This window comes from Thamnophis elegans, chromosome 8 (genome assembly GCF_009769535.1).
Source record: "Thamnophis elegans isolate rThaEle1 chromosome 8, rThaEle1.pri, whole genome shotgun sequence".
Taxonomy (NCBI): Eukaryota; Metazoa; Chordata; class Lepidosauria; order Squamata; family Colubridae; genus Thamnophis; species Thamnophis elegans.
This window is the reverse complement of record NC_045548.1, coordinates 42,343,913-42,364,679: the sequence shown is the minus strand read 5'-3', so window position 1 is coordinate 42,364,679 and position 20,767 is coordinate 42,343,913. Positions and strand designations below refer to the sequence as shown.

Sequence of the window (20,767 nt, the reverse complement as noted above, 5' to 3'; positions counted from 1 at the left end):
TAACTTCAAGAATAATATCAAACCAATAAGGAACTGCCAAACAAGCCAACAATAAACAGCCCAATCCTCTAAAACACCCCCACCAACACTGACAGAGCAAGCCACTAGAATATAAACTGAGAACAAACCCCACTCCTTACTAGCACTGATGATGTTACCTAGTTTGGTAATGAAACATCTACAAGAAAACAACCAAGCTCAGAGAGGATTAAGCGTCCCTCATTTCAATCCTGAGCCAGAAATATTCTCTTTTATCATATCTCTTTTTCTATTGCATCTTAGAGCAGGTGCAGTATTCTCTAGGTTTTCTGATTTTCTGTTTAAGAGACCCTAATGGAATGCCTGTTGCTAGGTTATGCCTCTTCAAAAAAATCCTGTTATAAACATTTTCATTCTGAATATCTTTGCCAGCTAGATGGAAATAGAACCACAGAACTTAACAGCATATGATTAATCCTGTTAAACCATTTCTTTCATACTTTTCACTGTAGGAAATAAAGCAAGGAAAAATCAAACAGGAAGTCTTTCTTCATAATACTTTTGTGACATTAGTTTATCACACCTTGTTCATGAATATCACTAGCATGTTAGCTGCAAACCTTTACTTCCTGCTGGTAAATCAAGCACTTTCTTGATCTGCCCACATGCTCCCATTTAGAAAATTATATTCAGTTTCATTCTTTTTAGCACGAAAGTCAGCATTATAACTGAATCAAATATGCCAAGAAATTAGGAAACAAGAAAACAGCCAGTCTGTGGGTTTGGCAAAAGCTAGCAAGCAACACAGATGGGGGAACAAAAAAAAAACCTGATGGAGGGAGGGAAGGAAGGAGGAAAGAAGGAAGGAAGGAAGGAAATATTACAGAGATAATCAAATTTAATATCCTTAATTTAGTTTCAATTCATTTCAGCACTGCCTTTATAGTTATTGTCAGCATTGCTATTGCTGGCAAAAAACATTTTTAGGAACATCTTTAATTCTGAACAAATGAAGAGACTAACAAATGAAGGCAATCTGATATTCATCCTCTAAATTCCTCTTACCCATTCAAAATGCTGAGCAGTATTTTGACTATACCCAAATCTCATCACTTTCTTTAATATGGTATTTATAATGTTACATTAAAAGTATAAGTAAAACTTCCACTGAAAGAAATCATCCCAAACCCATTAATTTTCTGTTAGATTAAATACTGAAGGCTCAAATGCAAAAAGGATGAATCTGGTAAATACAAAATGTACAAATAAGGAAGAATATATGTAGCTTAGGGATGAAATGAGGGGTGCTTTGTGCTCTCTGAGCTTACTTGTTTTCTTGCAGATTAGCCTGACTAGGTAACATCATTAATGCTATTGAGGAGTGCTGTTTGCTGTCAGTTTATATTCTGGTGGCTTGCTTGTCTGTGTGGATGGGAGTGGTTTTACAAATCATTTGATTGGCTGTTTATTGATGGCTCTTTGGCAGTTTCTTGATTGGGGTATTGTTTACTTAATTGTTGATTTGAAGTTAACCTTCAACTTAGTCTATGCTGATCTGATTACTGATTACTGGTGGAGAGGTGTTGAAGTCTTCTTGTTCTCATTTGGACTGATTGATTGTTTCTTTTACATTGACTATAGATGTTGTTAATGTCTATGAGTCTATTGAGGATGGATTTGTGAGAGTGCCAGAATTCTAGAAATTCCCTGGCATGTTTGGATTTGGCCTGGTCTAGGGTTGTCACATTTTCCCAATTGAAACTATGGATAAACTTGTCTATATATTGTGAAATTAAATATAATTTTTAATGAAAATGTTTTCACACGTCTCCACCAGTAATCACCACTCAGATCAGCATAGATTAATTCCAGCGTTAACTTCAGACCAACAATCAAAAAACTGCCAAAGAGCCATCAGTAAACAGCCGAACCAAAGGATCTCTAAGACCTCCCCCAGAATATGAACTGACAGCAAACTCCTTATTAGCACTGATGATGTTACCTAGTGAGGGTAATGAAACATCTGCAAGAAAATAAACAAGCTCAGAGAGTACCAAGGACATCCTAAAGAGACTTCTGCAAATGAAAATCTTATGATGATCACAGGCTAGCTTAAGGAGGATGGGATACAATCAATTAAAAAGCATAAATGGTAAATCAGAGTCCAAAATAATATCAATTTTTAAACAGAGCAGATAAAACAGAAAGTACGTATATATTAAAACAAGAGTGTAAAAGGAATCTAGAAGAATTAGTTGGGTGTAGGGAAGTATAAAAGTTGGTATGTGGCAGACTATATCCTCACATTACTAGATGTTTGTTTCCATCATCTGATAGATTTTAAGGACTGCTATGCACAACCTGGCAACAATATATGTTGCCACAGGATTAGTATCTGAAAGCAGTTGCTATCTGTAGAATTGCTCCACAAGCCCTGGATATTTGTGCAATATTAGTGAGATGATGGTAATACAGATGTTTCTGTAACCCAAGCGCTAGAGAAGCGCATGATCTGTTGGTGGCAGAAATAAAGAAGTTTGCCATAACTTTAAAATAAGGAAACATATGTTTTTACAGAATATGAAAGGAATATGTTCATGCTGATGAAGCAAAAACTATTGTAATAAGCTGAAACATTTATTTTATTGATAATGGCTGTCTAAATTTTGAACTAAAAGATCTGTAAAAAGGATGGAAAAACCATGCTCACCTTGACAGCTTTGAGTGAATAAATATATTTTGACTCTCTACCGATTATCTGGTGATTTTGACTAAGTTCTTAGCTTGAAAACAAACAAAGAAAAGGAAGAAATCTCATCTTTCTGACACTCAGAGGTGGGTTCTTACCAGTAGTAACTTGGCGACCTGGGTCACTGGAACCGCCAGACCCCTGAACCGGTTCTCCTATGGGGCCTCTATCTTGTTTTTCGGTTCTGCACGTGCACAGAACAATTTTCAGTGCAAAAAGTTTTTTTCATTTTTTAAATTTTTGTGCATGTGCAGAGCTTTTTATTTGCAAATGCACACGTGCATGGAGCACACATCTGGCGTGTGCATGGGTGAAGCCAGCGTGCATGCGCAAAATGTTTGAGCTATCGAACCAGCAGTAATGCCAGCAGCAACCCACCTCTGCTGACACTCTCATAGTTGTGCAATTCCTAACTGCTTTTTACTATTTATACTTTGCAAATTCAGCTTAATACATTTTTAAAAAGAGGAATCAATTTTGCATATACATTATTGTAGCATTACAGACTTCTGTTATAACTCGAGAGTCAGTTTGGTCTAGTGCTAAAGGCTCTAGGCTAGAAAGTGGAAAACCATATACCTCCCTTTATTTGTACATTATTGTGACATTTCCCTCTAAACAAGTCTCTCCAGAGGCAATATATATTTTTAAAAAATAAGAACCTTAAGATGTCATTTACATCATGAATGAAGTTTACTGGTGTACAGAATAAAGCAAAGAGAATGACATTATGCATAATAAATGCCCCATGCTATTCCAAACAAATCTATATGCAGTAAATCAATGATAAAGCAAGCCATTATTCATTTACAATAAATACCAGAACTAAATAATGTGGTTGCTACCCAATAATTAGTTATAGGAAAAATATAATCTATCCCTGACAGTAGCATCAGATAGTACATATTTGTGAATGAAGATAAATTGCACAGGAAGAAAGACAATATTCATGCAGTTTGTGAAAGAGGAAAAACACTTGTTTCATTCTTCCATTTTTCTTCCTCAGCAAGACTGATTTCTGCTTTCTTCACTACACCATTAAACAATCTAAATATCAAAGGCTGATGAATTTCACCATTCTGGGAACAACCATAGAGCATTACATTGCAATGTAAACACAGCAAAAAAGGCAATGAAAAATTTATGCCAATTCCATCTGTCCTTCTCCTCAAGCAACTATCATAAGTAAGTTATGTAATTCTATTTTAAGGATTTGTTTCCTTAAGCTGGGTATCAATGGCTAATTGCATGACAGATCCATTTACAGGCACAAAGTATTTTGACCAACCATTCTCACAACCCTTTTAAGAACCAGAGTGTACAACTTCTTTAACTCTGTCTTACTCTTCCCCTATCACTTGTTTATATTTCTTAATTCATTCACCATATACTTTAAACTTCATAACAGACCTATTCTGGACTATTAGAATAGACATTGAATTTTTATACTTCTTAGATCAGTGTTTTTCAAACTTGGAAACTAGAGCATTGGAAATGATAGTCACATGACTATGGCTGATCGCAGCAGCACAGCAGTATGGCAGTACTAAAGCAGATACAAATTTATCAAAATTTAATCTCACAGGGTTAGGGCTAGAGTGGGCTCTGGATTTTGCATGCATTGTGAAAATGAGTCCATTTGAGGTATGTTGTTTCAAAAATTGATGCCTTATGATGTGTTATTTTGTCCTGTTGAAGGTTGCAAACAGACACAAGAGATTGAGTAGTAGATAGATAGATTAATATACATGCCAATGCCATTGAGTCTATGTCATTGTTGATGATTCACAAAAATGCTACATACATTTTTCTCAATATCCCCTTTTTTACCAAACTAGGTAACATCATCAGAAAAGAGCTCTGATTTTCATATACTAATGGATTACCCTGTCAGTGTTGACCAATTGTTTCACAAACAGGTTTTGATTGGTGCCAGATCTCTTCAACTTCAGGCAGAGAAGGGCTACTCTCTGCACCCCTCCCTCAAATGTTCTTTAAAATACAGAGTTTTCCAGCATTCCTTTAGGAACCTCCAACATGCAAACTGTAGCTACTAATCCTAAAATGAATCCTCTTTATTTGGAGCTTCAAAATTTGCTGTTTGCTGGGAAGATGTGTAGCTAAAAGTCAGTCTACATTTAGTGTACATCTGACTTTGGGGATATTTTTTTCATAACCAAACAAAAGTGCATTTTCTGTGCAAATCACACCCCTTGTTCACTGAATCTGGATGTCACAAAACAAAGCCCACATTTTGTAACGAACCCCCGCACTCCGTTTTGCCTGGCAGAGTGCTGCAGGAGACTGAGTGCTGTCACACACCCTGGCCATGCCCACCCAGCCATGACCACCGAGCCATTTATTAGGTCAGAGAATTGGTTAAAAAGTTTACAGCCCATCACTGGATATAGCCATTATTTAGGCTCCTTCTTTGCCCATAATGCTATCAGAAAAAAATATCTTTATCCTAAAAGAATTGGGTGACACTCAAAGATGCCATCTGATCGTAATGGAAATTATTTGAAAATCAAGGAAATGTGTGCATATTTATGTATTTGAATCAGGGGTGGCTTCCAGCTGCTGGTGCTGGTAGTGGTTCGCTCAGGGACACGCTGTGTGCTCACACACTTGATGCACACTACGCATGCATGCCAGTACTGAAAAACAAGATAGCAGATCCTTTAGGGCTGCCGAAAGAACCAGTTCGGGGGCATGGCAGGCTGAGTTACTACCTACTCAGCTGAACTGGTCCAAACCGGTCCAAACTGGTTTGAATCGGTCTGAACCAATAGGAACCCACCTCTGATTTGAATGTATCTGAATGTGTGGATATAAGAAAAGACTTAAATATTATTTACTTTGGTGCTTGTTGTGCTGTTCTATTCAGCTAATGTTTGGGGCTTTTAAATGCCCAGCTCTTTTTATTTCTCCCTCCCAGGGATGTCCTAAAGGCCAGGATGATCTTTTGGGAAGTTCATGGAAGAACACTGAATGAGAGGCTTCCAACAACTTTTCTCTCAAACACAAAAGCTATGAAAAAAGAAAATTATACCTTATTCCCTGTAATCATAAACAATATTTGTTAGCCTTTCAAGGTAGATTATATTAGGAAACCAAAGTTTTGAATGCTAATACTATTTCTATTATAAGTTTACATTAAAAGAATTTTGCAAATCTGAATTCCCTCCCATCCTTTATGTTCCAAGTTAGGTCTGAGACACTTTTTCAAATTACTTTCTGCCTTGGACTCAAATTTCTTCTCTGATCTTGTCTTTGTTGTTGCTCATCCTATTGTTCTTCAAATTTATTGCTACTGCTCATTTTATCTCATCATTTCCCACCAAATTCTACACAAAAATAAAATGATGTGCAAAGAGGACCTGGACAAAAGTATTGTCCAATTTAATGGAATACACTTTCCAAAGATACTCCATTAGAGAATCTCTTTTTTTCTCTTCAGTATTTTAAATTTTAAGATTTTACCAGCAGTATCATAGAATGCAACTTTGATAGGTGTCTCAATTTTACTCATCTTGTCCTTTTCTATACTTTTATTACCTGTTATTATTATTGCAGAACAGATTGGTCAGGTAATGAGAGTAATAATGTTATTTTATGCCCAACGTTGCACCATTTATGAAAAGTGAGTAATAAATCTGAATGCAGTAATGCAGGTAATAAATTTTATGCAGGAATTTAATGACCCGACTTAACATTGCCCTGTCACAATTAGTTTGGTTTACCAGTTCTATTAAGTTTTGGGAAACAAACAAAACAAACATAACTGTTAGATTGGAAAATGGAAAGGCACACACAGGCTAACGGTAACAACAGCTCTTTATTGCGACAGAACAAGTATGAACAATCCAGCAAAGGTTGAGTCTGACAGCAGCCCTTTTATAGGGAGCTGTCAGACCCTTCAACCAATGAGATTAAACCTCTGTTCCCACCGGAACAGAGGACCTTGATGGAAACCGTTATAACTGAAGCTAGTATCTAACAATAACGGCTTGAAAATTAGCAAATATCATCCTAGTGATTGGTGCAGCAAAGCCATGTTTATAGCCACTGTACATGGTTTCATTGGCAGTACCTATATCACAAATTATCTGTACGTTTTCTCTCAGCTTGTAAGAGCTCATGAAGGCCTATCTATAAAGCTACAATTTTAAATGATAAGGATTAATGTGCAGTTTTTAAACCAATTGATAAAACATATAATTTCTCATCATTCCAATATCCTTCTGATTCTGACACTTTAAAAACAAATCTTTTAATGTTGATGAGCATTTGGAACACAGCATTCTAGAGAAACACTTGCCCCAGAAATAGTATACTGAGAATGTGACAGGTATGGCAATAAAAAACAGAACAATGCATGTTTTCCTGTGCCTTTGGTAAACCCAACAACAATACATTTCTTTCAAATACTGTTCCTGATAAGAAGTTTATTACTATTTAATACATTGCTATATAAAGAACATGTCTGCATAATTCAGATGCTGAACAAAATATAAATGACACCAACTACTTCACCTCAAGAAAGCTTTACTTTTAATAGCTGTTGGTTGAATTGTGGGAACAGCAGATGTTTTTAATCCTTTGTCCAAACAAAATCTTCCAAAACTACTATTATCCTTAAACCAAATAGAAGCATAATTCACTCTTTTATCCTTCAATCATTGGTTTTCAAGACTGCAAAAACTGAGCTTACATGCAGCAGATTTAAACTGAAATCAACAGTCCTTTCAGGAAGTGATAGGATGGACAGAATGGGATTGCTATATGTTCCAATGCCCCACATAGAAAAAGCAGAATAAGACACAGAAACACAGAATAACTGGCATTTTGAATTCTAAATCTGTGTTGATCCAAAATTGAAATTATTAATTACACCCACACTTGCTGTTCAGTAAGGCATATCGCAACAGCCAATTGGAAACTTCCAATGACTACATTTATGATCCAAAGGTCATAGGTTTATATTATCTGCCTTTAAAATACTCAACACTCACAACAGGGATGCTAGGCATATGTTCAGAAGCATGATAAATAAATTGTTGCTTTTAAAATCCAGAGAAGTTTTACTATTGGTGACATAAAAACTGCAAATTATTATTATGCATAAGATGTTGGAAAATCATGGTAGCATACAGTGTTGACTATATTCTCATCAACTAACTATGCAAAGTGTAGCTAAGTCACTCTTCTTACATCTAGAGCAAAATGTAACATGTAAGTAACATTAGGAATTTATGATTAAATAAGACAGAGGCAAATAGTAACCTTCTGCACAAAAATGCTCATTTCCTATCAATCAACTTGGGACTGCAACGTAACATTCTTTAGAAAGCCCAATGAAGGACCCAATTGTTTACACACACACACACACACACAACACACACACACACACTACTATAGTATAACTATATTATATACACAACATTTCTCTCAACAAGGAAATTTATCAATGGTACATTAGGGAAAAAGAGAAACCAGTATTCCAGTATTATTTCAATTATTTCACTTTTGCCTTTGAAAATACTATGTAGCTTTTTTGAATATTATATAATTATTTACATCAGGCAGCAGAACCACACTTCTAGGAGAGGGATCCTTATTTTTATGAACTACAATATAGTAATGAACTTATGAACTACAATATATAATACACTTTACTGAGGAGTCTTAGTAAGTAATATTCAAAAATAAGTTAAATAACATCTTTAACAGATAAAGTATTTCAAACATTCTTATCTGAAGAATCCTTACCAGTGTATCAAAGATAGAACATTTAAACATGCCTCACTTTAACTTAATGTTATTTCAATATTAGATAAACTAAGTACTTTTTAAGACTATTAGATGAATTAAGCAAATTCTGGATAATTGCAGCTATTTAGGAGTATTGATAAATATTGTTTAGCTGTTAAAATGCAATAATTTAGAGACTTCCCATGGATGTTATTGCAAATTATACATCCCTAAAGGTGTTGGGTAGTATTGCAGGAAATATGGTAGCCAGACAGTATAAGTTAAAGGTAGAGGTTCACCTTGCACATACTGTATGTGCTAGTCATTCCTGGCTCTAGGGAGTGGTGCTCATCTCCGTTTCAAAGCCAAAGAACCAGCACTGTCCGAAGACGTCTCTGTGGTCATGTGGCCGTCAAGACTAAAAACCGAAGGCGCACGGAATGCTGTTACCTTCCCATCAAAAGTGGCCCCTATTTCTTTACTTGCATTTTTACGTGCTTTCGAAACGCTAGGTTGGCAGAAGCTGGGACAAGTAACAGGAGCTTACTCTATTACACGGCACTAGGGATTTGAACTGCTGAACTGCTGACCTTTTTGATCAACAAGCTCAGCATCTTAGCCACTGAGTCACTCCTAGCATTGTTGCCTAGTTTGGTAATGAGATGTCTGCAAGAAAACTACCAAGCTCACAGAGTGTCAAGAACCCCACAGTTGGCTATTCCCAAAGCACTTAGTGATGCAAATTTTTCTGATCTGAAAAAAAAAATGGTTGTGGATTCAGCATTTCTTTTCCTAGTATCCTTACGTTGCCTTCAGCTGAAAAAGCAGTCTCATTCAAATGTTATCATTGATAGAATCTAATATTTAAGAGCAAACCAAATATGTTGCTCCCACCATTCTAGGAATGTTTGTTCATTTATTTATGGATGTAAACATAGGCAACATATCCACCTCTGACTTTAATAGTTTAGAGACCTTTTTGTTTTAATTTTTTTAAAAGCTATTTGGACTTATAATAATGCAGACTGATGCTAACTCGGTCTCTGTATACTTATTTTATCCTCCATTCAGCACATATGCAGACATTCGGTATACGTGTGGTATATATTTTGTCTGACAGATGTTGCAAATTATTAATCCCCCTGAAGTCCCATGGATTAAAACTTAAATCTCTAAACATTTCTAATTGCTGCAGCATGCAGTATAGCCCTGTGGTAAAAATGACTCACAGTTTCATTGAAACAAATAAGCATCAGACTTTCTTAATTAAGCCTCAAGTTTCAACATGATTTTTCTATTTAAAAAAATCTATTGATTTTTTTAATTATTTCTGTACTTGACAACAGTGTTCATGGGAAAAAAAGAAAAGAAATAAAGCCAAGGTATTCATCAAGGTATTACACTTTCTTCTGTGCTACATACCTGTAACCCTTCAATGGCCAGTCTGAGGATGGAAGGGGTCAATTTGGAGGCTTGCTTGAAAGAAAAATTACTCCAGTCTATAATTAGAACAAAGCCGTTTATCTGAAGCTCTTGATCTTCAATCAGAACTTCCAAGGACAAGAGAATAGCCCGTAAAATATCTACGAAGGAATTTCTAAGAATGGGAGAAAAGAGAAAAAATCATTATTGCTATCTTGAAATCATTCAAAAAATATCTTAATCATTCTTCATAAATTGGAAGCAAAAACAAAACAAAACCACTTGCTTTTGTGGCACTACACAAATGCAGCTCATTTTCTACCAGTAGAAATTGTAACAAAGTGATGGCTTTACTTCTTTGAACCTGTGCAAAGTTATTTTTTGAGCTTCTTCTCATTGTTATGTATAATAGGCATTGTTAAAATGTCAAGATATAGCAACTAAAACAAAATATTTTGAGAGTCTCATGAACTATGGAGAGAATTGAGAGTCTCATGAACCATGAAATTTTCCAAAGCAAAAAGAAAATAGTGTTTGGATATCAAGATAGAAGTCAGGATTAAGGAGAAAATATAGTAATTATAGGGCTGGGGAAATTTATTTTCTTCTCATCAGAGCTAATGATATTACAATTTACTTTTAATGCTTGTTAACTTTAATTTGCTGGCATAAATAAATGTGGTTCCTTGTACTAGATTTTTCATTCCTAATCTTTGTAATTACTATCCTCAAAGTTATGATTCAATAAATCATAAAATTGTGGGACAATATATTATTATAGTAAATAATATAATGACAGTTTTAGAAACAGTCAGTGGACTGTAATGAACGCAGTGAACAAAGTTATTTTCCAGTTATATCTTCTGTCCAGAGATGGGTTGACAATTTTTTTACTACCTGTTTGGGCGCGCTCCTGCATGTGCTCACGAGACTTTTCTGCATGTGCACAGAAGTGTCTGGGCGGGTGGGCGCAGTGTCCCACCACCACTATTACTGGTTCGCACTATTGGGACTGAACCAGAAGCATCCCACCTCTGCTTCTGTCCGTCCACATCATTCTTGCTAACCCAGGAGCAAGGAGGCTTGGTAATGAGGCTTTTAGATCTACATTGGACTCAGGGGTGGGTTGCTGCCAGCATTACTGCCAGTTGGGTGTGCACACTGCCGGTTTCGGTGACTCAGGCCAGCAAACCACTATCGGTTCAGCTGAACTGGTCTGAACCAGTAGGAACCCACCTCTGATTGGACTAGAGATGGAATCCTATCAAAATTACATCTTACTCAACAATACTTCCCCACTCCATGTGATAAAAGTATATGAGTTAGTAATCTGGTCAATGAATTCGAATAGACAATTCAATTTTATCCTTGTAATTAATAACATTGATAGCAAAATGATAAGCAGGTCCTCCTATTCACCCCAATACTTTCACCTCCATAAATGGTCTCACTTTCAGGGTGCAATTTTGTCTCACTTAGTTTTTAATGAAAAATTGGATATAAAAATAATTTTTCTAATTAGCAGTAGAACAAAAACTCACCTAAAAGTTGGAATGATTGAATTAAATTTCAAATTATCCCAGGGGACAGTAGCAATTTCCTGATAAAACTTTCCAGGCAGTTGAATTTGAAAGCCAAAGCAATACCAGCAAACTCTTCAAATGGTGGAATTGATATCATGATTATTATGCATGAACTAAAAACACGCTCACTAAAATGGTTTTTAATATAAAATGCAGCAAGGTGGAAGCCAAGGGATGTTTGACATATTAGTACGGGCACTATGTCAAAGATTCTAGCACTAGACTTTTACTGAAAACATGACTTTCATAAGCTTCAGCAGTAATTCTTAAGAAAGAGTTAATATTAGGTATGGATAAGGATGAAAAGATAATAGAAGTTTTGAATCAATCACACAAGAAAAAGACAGAATACATGGCACCCATGACATTTTTATAATGCTATCCTTATTGCAATTTTCCAACTAACTCTTTAAAACCCATAACTGCTTTTAATGAGAATCTACCTATTCATAATTAATTCATTATTTATGCAGATTGGAATCAAGTATGAATGGTGCTTCTATTACAAATAGAGAAATATTATGGATTACATTGAAATTCTGTCACTGCCAGGACACACTTCCTAGTTCTTCCAAAAGTCCAAATACCAAATTGCTGGTAGTAGCAAACCAGACTGGTTCTTTCTCACGAAGAAAGGATTTGCCTTTTCTCATTGACATGGGTGATTTTTTTAATGGATCTTGTTATGTGTCAACAACTTGTGTATTAGTTAAATTGAAGAACATCCACAAATTTATTCACAGGTCTGAAGTCAAAACTCCTTCCTTTTTTCTCTCTGTAAAAACCAATATCATGCATGTGTGGCTATTACAAATTATATTATGCATGTATGGCTATTGCAAATTATATTAGAACCGTGGTTAGGATAAATTGAAACTACAAGTCATTATATGTAATAATGGTACTGCATGCTGGAAGATTCTTAACTTTGTGCCAACTGATCTTTGCAAAGTTGTTATGACTTTCCCTAGGTTGACTGGTTACAGCCTGCCTGCTCTTGGTCTGGTTTTAAAAATATTTTGTTCATCTGTTAAAACTCTGTTGAACTTCAAGTTTAAGATGCATGAAAGGGATACATCATTTAATGATTTATGCCAGATTAAGTCTGTAAAGTTTAAAAAAATCAACTCTGTAAAACAGAAGCATATAGGTTACAGATGCAAAGAGAACAATCTGTAGTATTAAATGTTATACAAATATTTTCATTGTACCGCTTGGAACACAAAAGAAAAGCTATGGAAAAATACTGTCATATAGCGATTAATAATAAACCGTCTTCCTTGAACCAATTCATAGAGATGATGGAGAAGATTGTAATCAGATTTTACTCAAATAAAAGCAATCATTCACTGGAATTCATAGAAGGGTTTCTTCCTCACCTCTCAAATAAATCTGGGGAAATGGTAAAATAATGCAACCCTTGCTATTTTTAAATCACAAAAGGAAACCTAGGGAAAGAAAAGTTGTAAAAAAAAAAATCTACCAGTCACTCTATGCCAGGCCAACAACTGCCTGCTTGGGCTGTATATGTGTGCATGTTGATTTTTTTTTAACCTTGTACTGTATGTGTACATTTAGTTTCACAAGTGTATGTACCTCTGAATGAGTGAGTGAGTGAGTGAGTGATATTTCTCATTTGTCCTTGTGGTTTTTTTTTGAGATGCTATCTATTTATTGCATACTGTATTTATATCCTACTTTTTCTCTAGAAGATCAAGGCAAAAGGCTTATTTCTTCCATTTTATCTTTATAAGAAGATCTCTTTAATTATAACAGAATGAAAGAAGCATAAACAGTCTAGACTCTAGCCCCGTGATGGCGAACCTATGGCAGGGGTGCCACACATGGCATGATGAGCACTCTCTGCGGACATGCAAGCCATCACCGAGCTTAGCTCCACCATGCATGTGCGCACACCTCTCACCAGCCAGCTGATTTTTGGGTCTCTGCCACACATGCGGGAGATGCACATACATGTGGGGGGGTCAGGGGGCATGCATGCACGGGCGCAGGGTGAGTGCCCCCCACGCTCCATTTTTTGTCTCAAGAGGCTTCAGGGAGGCCTGCTAGGCCCAAAACCGGGCACAGGGGTCACGTACACATGCTCAGGGGAGCATGGTGGTGTCGTGTGCATTGCATTATGGGTGTTGGCACATGCCTGTGTGCTGTCACACGCGTGCACACACTTTCAGCATGCGAGGACAAAAAGGTTAGTCATCACTTCTGTAGCCTATAAACTGGAGAAAACTTGAATTTAGAATTATTACTGAAATAATAAAGGGTATGAAAACCATAGTTTAATAAAGGATGTTGTAACTGTATAATATAAATGTGATTATATAAAAACTATGAAAGTGGAGTTTTATAGCTGTTAGAAGTATTATTTAAATCAGGCAACACTAAAAGTTTAATGAAATCCTTTGCAGAAATGACTGGAAATTAAATACAGTAAATCTTTCAGTTTTTAGAAACAACCAAGGACTCAACATTATAGATTTTTATAAGAAAACACTTCTTTGATGAAATAGCAAAATGAACACAAATTACATGAATGTTTAGGCTTATTGGAAAGAAAATATATATATATATATATATACACACACACACACAAACACACACACATACATGCGCGCACGCACACACACACACACACACACACACACATATCCTTTGTCTAATATTTTTTCTCCCCTGTCCACCTAGTATAATTTAAAGAGATAGCTTAATGAATTATTTTGGAGTCATCTGAACAAAAGCAAGGGAAACATTGGCATTTCATTTATAAATCAAATCATACCTACTGCTCACCTAATTAACACCAGCACAGCTGCTAATTAAATAGTTTACAATACTCAGCTACATAATTGGCCAACAGATTGAGTAAGGCCTTTGCTACAGGCAGTAAGTACTTTTCAAAGGCTTGCATTCATAGCCTATTAATGGTTTATAAAATATTCAGGCTGACAAAAGTTCACAATTTTTTGGAAATATGCTGTCAGCACCATTCATTTCCGTTCGGAGATTCTTTTATATCACTTTTCAATAATTCAGGAAGCAATATTCTTACTTTCTTTTTTCTTACTACCTTCCAATTTTAGCTTCATGTGCTAGTGCTTCATTGTAACTAACTTATTTGTTGTGATTTTTTAAAAGAAACAAAACACAAATTGACTTATCCTAGCTCAGGGGTGTCAAACTCATGGACAATGGGCTGGATGTGTCACATGCTGGCCATGCCCATCACTGGTTTAGCGAAGGGTGAAAAAGTCATAATACATCATGTGACAACAACATGACAATGTTATTTGACAATTTGAACCAATTTCACCTAATAATCAATTCCCCCCTATTTCTTTAATTGAAATCAGTACTGACATGATTCCAATCTGCTTAAATCATTATAGCAATAGCAGTTAGACTTATATACTGCTTCATAGGGCTTTCAGCAAGCAGTTTACAGAGTCAGCATATTGCCCCCAACAACAATCCGGGTCCTCATTTTACCCACCTCGGAAGGATGGAAGGCTGAGTCAACCCTGAGCCGGTGAGATTTGAACAGCTGAACTGCAGAACTGCAGTCAGCTAAAGTAGCCTGCAGTGCTGCATTTAACCACTGTGCCACCTCGGCTCCTTATAATTATATCATAGCTCCTTATCAATATATGTCAGGTTCAAGAAACTAGGAATTAAGGCAGTTGAAATGACTATCCAGGTTTCTGGATGTTAACACTCTCTAAAAGAATCTGAACTACTAACAGTCAAAGCACATTGGCGGTTGATAAGAGTCAATAGAATCCAAGGTGGACTGGACTTAGATCTTTTTTGAGAGTAAAGTGACTGAAGACTGATCGTGCACTTGACCCTTCCCTTGGGCTCAGCCTGGTCATCTTCTACATCATGTTTAGAACTTGTATTACAAGTCAACACATTTTAATATATAGGTAGTCTTTGACTTACAACCACAGTTGAGCTCAAAATTTCTGTTTCTAAACATGACAGTTGCAAAGTGAATTTTGCCGCATTTTAAAATCTTTCTTGCCATGTTAAGTAAAACATGGAAGTTGTTAAGTTAGTAACATAGTCGTTAACTAAATCAGTTTCTTCATTGGTTTTGCTTGTCAGAAAGTCACAAAGCAGTAAACACAGGACCACAGGACAAGACAGCCACCATAAACCAGTTGTCAAGTGTCCAAATTTGATCACAGGGATGCTGCCACAGTCATAAGTGAGAAAAATGGACACAAGTCACTTTTTCAGCTGCTGTTGTAACTTCAATTAGTTACTAAATGAATGGCTGTTAAGTTGAAGATTATCTGTACTTTCTGGTGGATCAAATGTATCTAAGATTATATTAGTCTTTGACTGCAATAAATCAACCTGAATTGAATAGAAATATGTTTTTTTAGGGTTCTTTAATGCTCTCAAAGCTTGCTTGTTTCCCTGTGGAAGTTTCATCCCCAAACTAGGTAACACCAGTGCTGCAAGAAAACAAGCAAGCTCAGAGACCCCTCATGTCAACCCTGAGCTACAAATATTCTCTTTTATTAGTATGATTTTAGTAGGACTTTTCATCATAATGTGCAATAGAGTATAAATAGTAGCATTTAATCTAGTTTAGAAAAAAAGATACAAAATTGAACTATGTATAAAGGAGTCTTAATAGTTGGTTTAATGGTGTTATAAAAGTAGAACAAAAATAACTATAATATATGTTTGTTTATTGTGCCTTCATGTCCCAGATCACTACTTGGACAAGTCCCTGTGGTTTTCCTGGCAAGATTTTCTAAAATGGGTTGCCATTGCCTGCTTCCTAGGACTGAAAGATAGAGACTGGCACAAAGTAACCCAGCCAATGTTGTGCTTAAAATGGGACTAGAATTAATGGTCTTACACCAAGCTAACTCTCAATATATGTTTATTTGAACTGTTTATTTCATAAATATTTCATAATTAGTTTTCACCAAAATCAATTATTATGATTAATTAGAAGCATAAAATTATATGAAGTAGATTATACACACACGTACACACTATATTTCTTAGTCCTGTGTAAATGAATTTGATTCAAATCTTGTATCTGATTTCTTTTGTTAAATCAATTACATTGAAATTATTAATTAGATCTGAAGCTTCTACTGAATCAGAAGCCAATTGAATCAAGTTGACATCATTTAAAATTATTTAAACATTAAAATACATATAAATTTTTCTTTCTTCATTCCAATATCTCTAAAAATCTGTTCTGGAGAATGTATCACTGTTCCAGAGCACATTTGGAAAACATGGAGGGAGAAAGGAGGAATTAAATAGCCAACACTTCATCTGATTTTATGTTATGCTGGTGGATGTCTTCCATCAGCAGAATGGCCAAAATTCAAAACAACTCAATGTTCATTTGTTTATTTGTATTCTGCCTTTATTATTTTTACAAATACATAAGGTAGTGAACATATCCAACACACTTCCCTCCTCCTATTTCCCCACAACAACCTCATGAGGTGATTTTGACTGGGAGTGAGTTATTGGCCCAAAGTCACCCAGCTGACTTTTATGGTTAAGGCAGGACAAGAACTGAGTCTCCCGCTTTCTAGTCTACTGCCTTACCCATTAGACCAAAATTATCTTCAGAAGATCCTCTCATGTGTATTTCAGACAGCAATAGCAATGAGACATATTTTATGCAACTTAGATACATTTTCCATAACTTTACTGTGCCTTTACCGATCTGCAAATTTCTGTGTTGAGTCATTTCTGTTAAATATTTTCCCTAATTTGCTGCATTGACCTCAGGTATATGCCTTTAACGTGTAGTGCTAAACCTCTTGTTTGGAAAGAGCATGGAAGCCTGTCTTCACAGGTCAGTGTACAAATATGATCAAGTTAATTAACTAAATATTTAAAGAATATGTTAGTATGAGCCATTTTAATTATGAGATCCTTTCCTAGCAATTCCTGAAATGTGTTCATCATTTCTCAATTTTTTTATTTCATAGTTTCCTTTACACTTATATTCCTCTAAAGTAATTCCATTGATGCATAATCCACAAATGAGAGTGATCAATTATTAATTGTATTCTTTTCATCAAGAATATATTCATATTGTTTTTATCTGGACTCAATGAACCCTTTCCATTAATCTACAATATTATTTACACGTTTCTTAATTTGTTCATTTTCTTCATTTTCCAGAATTCATTTCTTCTTTTTGTTTCCTCTCATTTGTTTGTTGCTTTATCTGATCAAATTCTTATTAATTTTCTGACAATTACTGCCCTCTAAAAATAATTAATTTTCTGACTGGAAAAGGCAAGTTTTTTTCATCAGGTTCTAAATAATTCAGGATTTAATAATGTTTACAAGAATAGAAGTATAACAGAAGTTCACTATTCATGATAGTATTATAGATGCTTGCATTTTATCACTAATTTTTTTAATATAATAATTTGTAATGCTTTGCATTTTATTCTAAAAATCCTGACCTTTCTTTTAATCAGCAAAATTAATCTTATTTAATTGGTTACACATGATATTTGTAAAAAAAACACCAAATAATAAATTTAGGTAGCCCTCCCTTAACAATGGTAATTGGGTCAGAATTTTTATCTCTAAGTGATTCAGTTGTGAAGTGTGTCATGTGACTGCACCATTTAGCAATGGAAATTCCAATAGTTCCAGGTACTGTCATTAAACAAATCACTGTGGATTGTTAAGCAAGGATAACATATGCTTTTCAATCTCCAGTCAGCTTCATCATTGGCTTTGCTTGTAGGAAACTTGCAAAGATGGTCACAAATGGAGATCACATGACTGTGGTACACTGCAATGTCATAATTGGGAGCTGGGTGCTGAGTGCCTGAATCATAATTACATGACTGCCAGAAATGTAAATACAAGAACCAATCATAAGTATCACTTGTTGGACTGTTATCATTTTGAATAGTCACTGAATGAGTGGTCATTAAAGGAGAAGTTATATAGCCCGTATAGTTATGCCCAGCTATTAAGAAGTGGAGGAAGTGCTAAATTACACTTTATTATAAAAAAAATTATTCTCATATCAGAAGGATTTAGGCTATTCTTAAGGAATTGCAATGATTCCTGCCTCAACCAGAAGAACCTCATTATTCTTTATAGTTTTGGAAGTCTTCTGGCAAATATTGCTAGTCAGATGTGTTGGATTATAGTTCTCAAAAATTAAAAAAAAAATTAAAAAGCAGTCATTCACATAATGTCCATTAGTAGCACCATAACCGAGCCTTCCACCAATGACCTTAAAAGCGGAGTTAGTACACATTGGAAGAACTGTTCCATTGAATACCAGGACCTCAAGCTAATCATTCACAATATGGTTTGCAGTAGCTTCAGGATAAAATAGTCTTTCGAGATTATGGAGAATTGATGTGGTTAATTGTACACATTGCCCAGTAATTTAACATGATTATTCTGCATCATTTAAAGCCTCTGCATCATCTTCAAGAGATGTAAAGTGCAGTAAAATAATTAGGACATGAAATTACTACTGGTAAGATACTCACACTATAATATAGCTAATCAATTAAAACTGAACAGAAATAGTCTTAGTCATTGCAATCACTATGAAATCTAAGCACCAAACAAGATCCAGGAATATCCTTAAGACAGATATTTCTACTTTCTTTTCTTGAGACCTCATCACATTTCACAATGTCTGTTTTTCTTAGCTTTCTGGATCCCTTTAGCTGAAAAGCTACAAATCGTGGCAGGATTAGAACTAATTTATCCTGTAGCCTAACAAAACCAAGCATAAAACCACTTTTTATCTCTTCAAAAAGCATTTTCATGAATTTATTTATCACCAACTTCCTTTGCCCAGAGCTTATCTGTTAGAAACAGATAGATATTTTTCATCGTAGAAGATATAATGCACAAATGCACTTCTCTCTTCTTTGTTTTTTAAAAAAACCCAAAAGATATTTCTGTTAATTACGGTATCTCATAACTTGATATTTTCAAATTTTTCGAAAGCACATAGCTACCCCAAACCAATTTGGAAAAACCAATAAATTCATTGAATCTGGATCGATTTAGCTTGAATCATTAGTCTATTATATAACTCAGTGTTTTCTATCCGTGGCAGCTTTAAAACATGGCGACTTCTGATGATGCTGATTGGGAAATAAAAGTCCAAACATCTTAAAGTCGTCTACTTTGAGAAACACTAATTGCAGGGGTGTCAAACTGGCAACTGCAGGACATATGGGTCATGCACAGGTCACACACACATAGCTCGGTGAATGGGAAAAACATTGTGAAATATCACGTGACAGCAATGTGACGCCACAAGTTTGACACTTGTGTATTAATGTATTCCTTAAATAATGAATAGTTTACTACTAAGTTTACTACTAATTTGTATTAGAAAGGATTGTAATGCTTGATTACAGAGCTATTTTCATGTGACTTTAATTTCTGGAGTCTGCTAACATTTTTCTTGCTGTTCTTATAATCTTCTCAGTTATGATGTCTTTGCTACTTGGCAAGAGGAAAAAATGAATGTCTGTGTTTGCCACTGAAACCTTTTAAAGCTGTGCAAAAGTGAGAATGGAATTGTTTTAATCCTGGCAGTAAAAAAATATAGAAATGGAAATTATATTTTCTCACTATTTCTCACTACACATCCTTGTTTCTTATTTTGAAGTGATTTATCAAACAGGAAAAAAGAGCATTGATCTGGTTCAACTAAATAGACTTTATCATAATAAGCATCTTCATCCCTTCCTTTTTACTTTCATAGGTATCCGTATAATGTTAGGTTAAAAGCTTATTTTTTTTCCTTTTGCCACTATTTTTTAAATTAATTCTGTGGTCAAAAACAGGGGTATCAAACTGGCAGCCCGCAGGCCATGCCCACACCAGCTCTGCAAAGGGGGAAAAAAGTCATGAAATATCACGTGACAGCAGCATGACACCGCGAGTTTGACACCTGTGGACTAAAAATATTAAATGTAGGGCTTTAATCAAAATATAATTGATATAAATTAAAGATTCAATATGTTGCAAATGTTTTTGTTTACACTACAAGTAGAAGTCTTGGCATTATGTATTTAATAATAAAATATAGAACTTAAAACAGAGCATGGGATTTTGCAAACTTTGTTTTTAACTATTAACAAAACCTTGCAATAGTAAAATAATTCTTCATTTTAATAGAATTTCTGGATAAACACCTATTGACATTCAGAAAGTTTAAAAATATTGTTCTCTTTCCTTCCTTCCTTCCTTCCTTCCTTTTCAAATAACA

General features: G+C 35.2%; 1 protein-coding gene across 1 annotated transcript in view; it reads right to left on the bottom strand.

The window, feature by feature from the left end:
• CLVS1 (clavesin 1) overlaps positions 1-20,767 on the bottom strand; it is a 72,004-nt gene that overhangs the window by 26,161 nt on the left and 25,076 nt on the right. The window contains exon 5 of the mRNA XM_032222578.1: positions 9,905-10,079. Within this exon, the coding sequence (XP_032078469.1) occupies positions 9,905-10,079 (175 nt within the window). The remainder of the gene's footprint in view (positions 1-9,904; positions 10,080-20,767) is intronic.